The 1,835-nt window shown below is 27.2% G+C and overlaps 1 protein-coding gene across 1 annotated transcript in view, besides 1 other annotated feature; it reads right to left on the bottom strand.

Annotated features, from left to right (window-relative positions):
- The first annotated feature begins 1,198 nt into the window (after nt 1–1,198).
- Nucleotides 1,199–1,267: a sequence feature (AT_rich).
- Nucleotides 1,252–1,835, bottom strand: part of EDI_279910 (uncharacterized protein) — a gene marked incomplete at both ends in the record, with an annotated part of 1,996 nt that continues 1,412 nt past the window's right edge. The window contains one exon of the mRNA XM_001737847.1: nt 1,252–1,742. Within this exon, the coding sequence (XP_001737899.1) occupies nt 1,252–1,742 (491 nt within the window). The remainder of the gene's footprint in view (nt 1,743–1,835) is intronic.

Raw genomic sequence — 1,835 nt, 5'->3', positions numbered from 1 at the left:
GAACACCAAAATACATGGCACCAGAAGTATTAAATCGAGAACATTATAAAATGGCATCCGATATATATTCATATTCAATAACAATGTTACAAATCATTACATTTCAAGATCATTTCCTAAAGAAATATATAAATACCCATGGGATATTGCAAATTCAATCACAACAGGTAAACGACCAACAATAATACAAGAAGTTAAAGAAGATATTAAAGAAATTATTGAAAAAACATGGAAACAAGAAGCGAAAGAAAGAATAAAAATAGAAAAAGTTATAAGAATGTTAGAAAGAGTTTAATGTAATAATTGAACATCATACACTTCAGTGTTTTGTTTTAGCACTTATAATATCTTAAAGGAAGCTTTTTATTGTTAAGTGGTGACTCGTTTGATTTGTGCTTAGTTATTTTTTCTTTTCTTTTTATAGTTTAATTCTGTCTTACTTTTATAAATAGTGGTGTATGTTGTTGGACATTATTCACTACTTTCTAGTAACTATTGTTTCCGTTTGTTTTTTTAGTGCACCTCCAGATTTGTTAATAAGGTTTGAATTAATTTCAATAACTCAGTCAGACATTTATCTAATCGTACTATGTTATTGTAATAACTTGTTTTGTATATGTTTGTTATGACTATTAGGTATAAGTGTGATATATACTCTAAGAAATTAACCAAAAAAATACCTGGAAATACTAAGTAAAATAATGTAATGGAAAGGAATTAAAACTTAAAATAAGATAAGGGGTAGAGTGTTAAAGAAAAACTACAGAAATAAGAAATCTTACTAAATGTCTGAAAGAAAATGAACAAGTTATTCAAGATGTAACAAATCCCCTCAAGGCAGTGTCGAGATTAATTACATTTCAAGAAAGAATAAATGCCACAACAAAGAATTGAAAGAACTGATAAAACTGAGAATGCCTAGACAAGCTCTGCTTTATTATAGTATAATTTGTTAAGGCATTAATTTATCCCTTCTTAATAGCAAAAAAAAATTGTATTAATCGGTATATACGAAGTTTTGTCTTTGAACATTGTCTTTATAAAATTTTCATTCGTATCCTTTAATTTATATACCTCTCATTTTCATAATCAACTATTTTACGAATTAATAACTGTTTTTATTACCTCAACGTTATATCATGGACTTTGTTTTATTCTTTCAAAATGAAATACAACTGTTTTTAATGTTATAGGTAACATTTATTCAATTATTTATTAAATAACAAAAACAAGAAATATTTAAAATGATTATTAATTAGTTAATAAAGCAGTTTTTTCATTTCCCTCTTCACTACCGTTTTGAGTATTATGAACGATTGGGGTTTCTTCTGAAACTTCTGGGGAGATAGTATCCATATACTTTTTGTAGTTGTCGAATTGGATAGCATATCTTTTAGGGAACCAATTTAATTCTCCAAGTAAATTAACGATAGCAGGGAGAAGAATTGAACGAATAATAAAAGTATCTAACAACACACTAAACATTAAGATAAATGCAAATTGATTCAACATCAAAATAGCACTTAAGAATAATCCAGAGAAAGCAATTGCCATAATAATACCTGCATAAGAAATTAAATACCCAGCTTTCTCTACACCAATGATAACACTTAAATGGGTTGACAATCCTTTTCTTCTTAATTCCATAATTCTTGAAAACAAAAAGATATCATAATCAGAAGATAATCCAATAATAATTGGGAAAGTGATTACGGGTACACACCAATATAAACCAATTGATTCTTTCATTACTTGTGATGTCCAATCAAAATAGTCATTACCAAATACAAATGATGCAAATCCATAAATCCATAACACAGTGGTAATAGTTGAAA

This window comes from Entamoeba dispar, genomic scaffold (genome assembly GCF_000209125.1).
Source record: "Entamoeba dispar SAW760 scf_1105229460893 genomic scaffold, whole genome shotgun sequence".
Lineage (NCBI taxonomy): Eukaryota > Evosea > Mastigamoebida > Endamoebidae > Entamoeba > Entamoeba dispar.
This window is presented reverse-complemented; position numbering and strand designations above follow the sequence as displayed.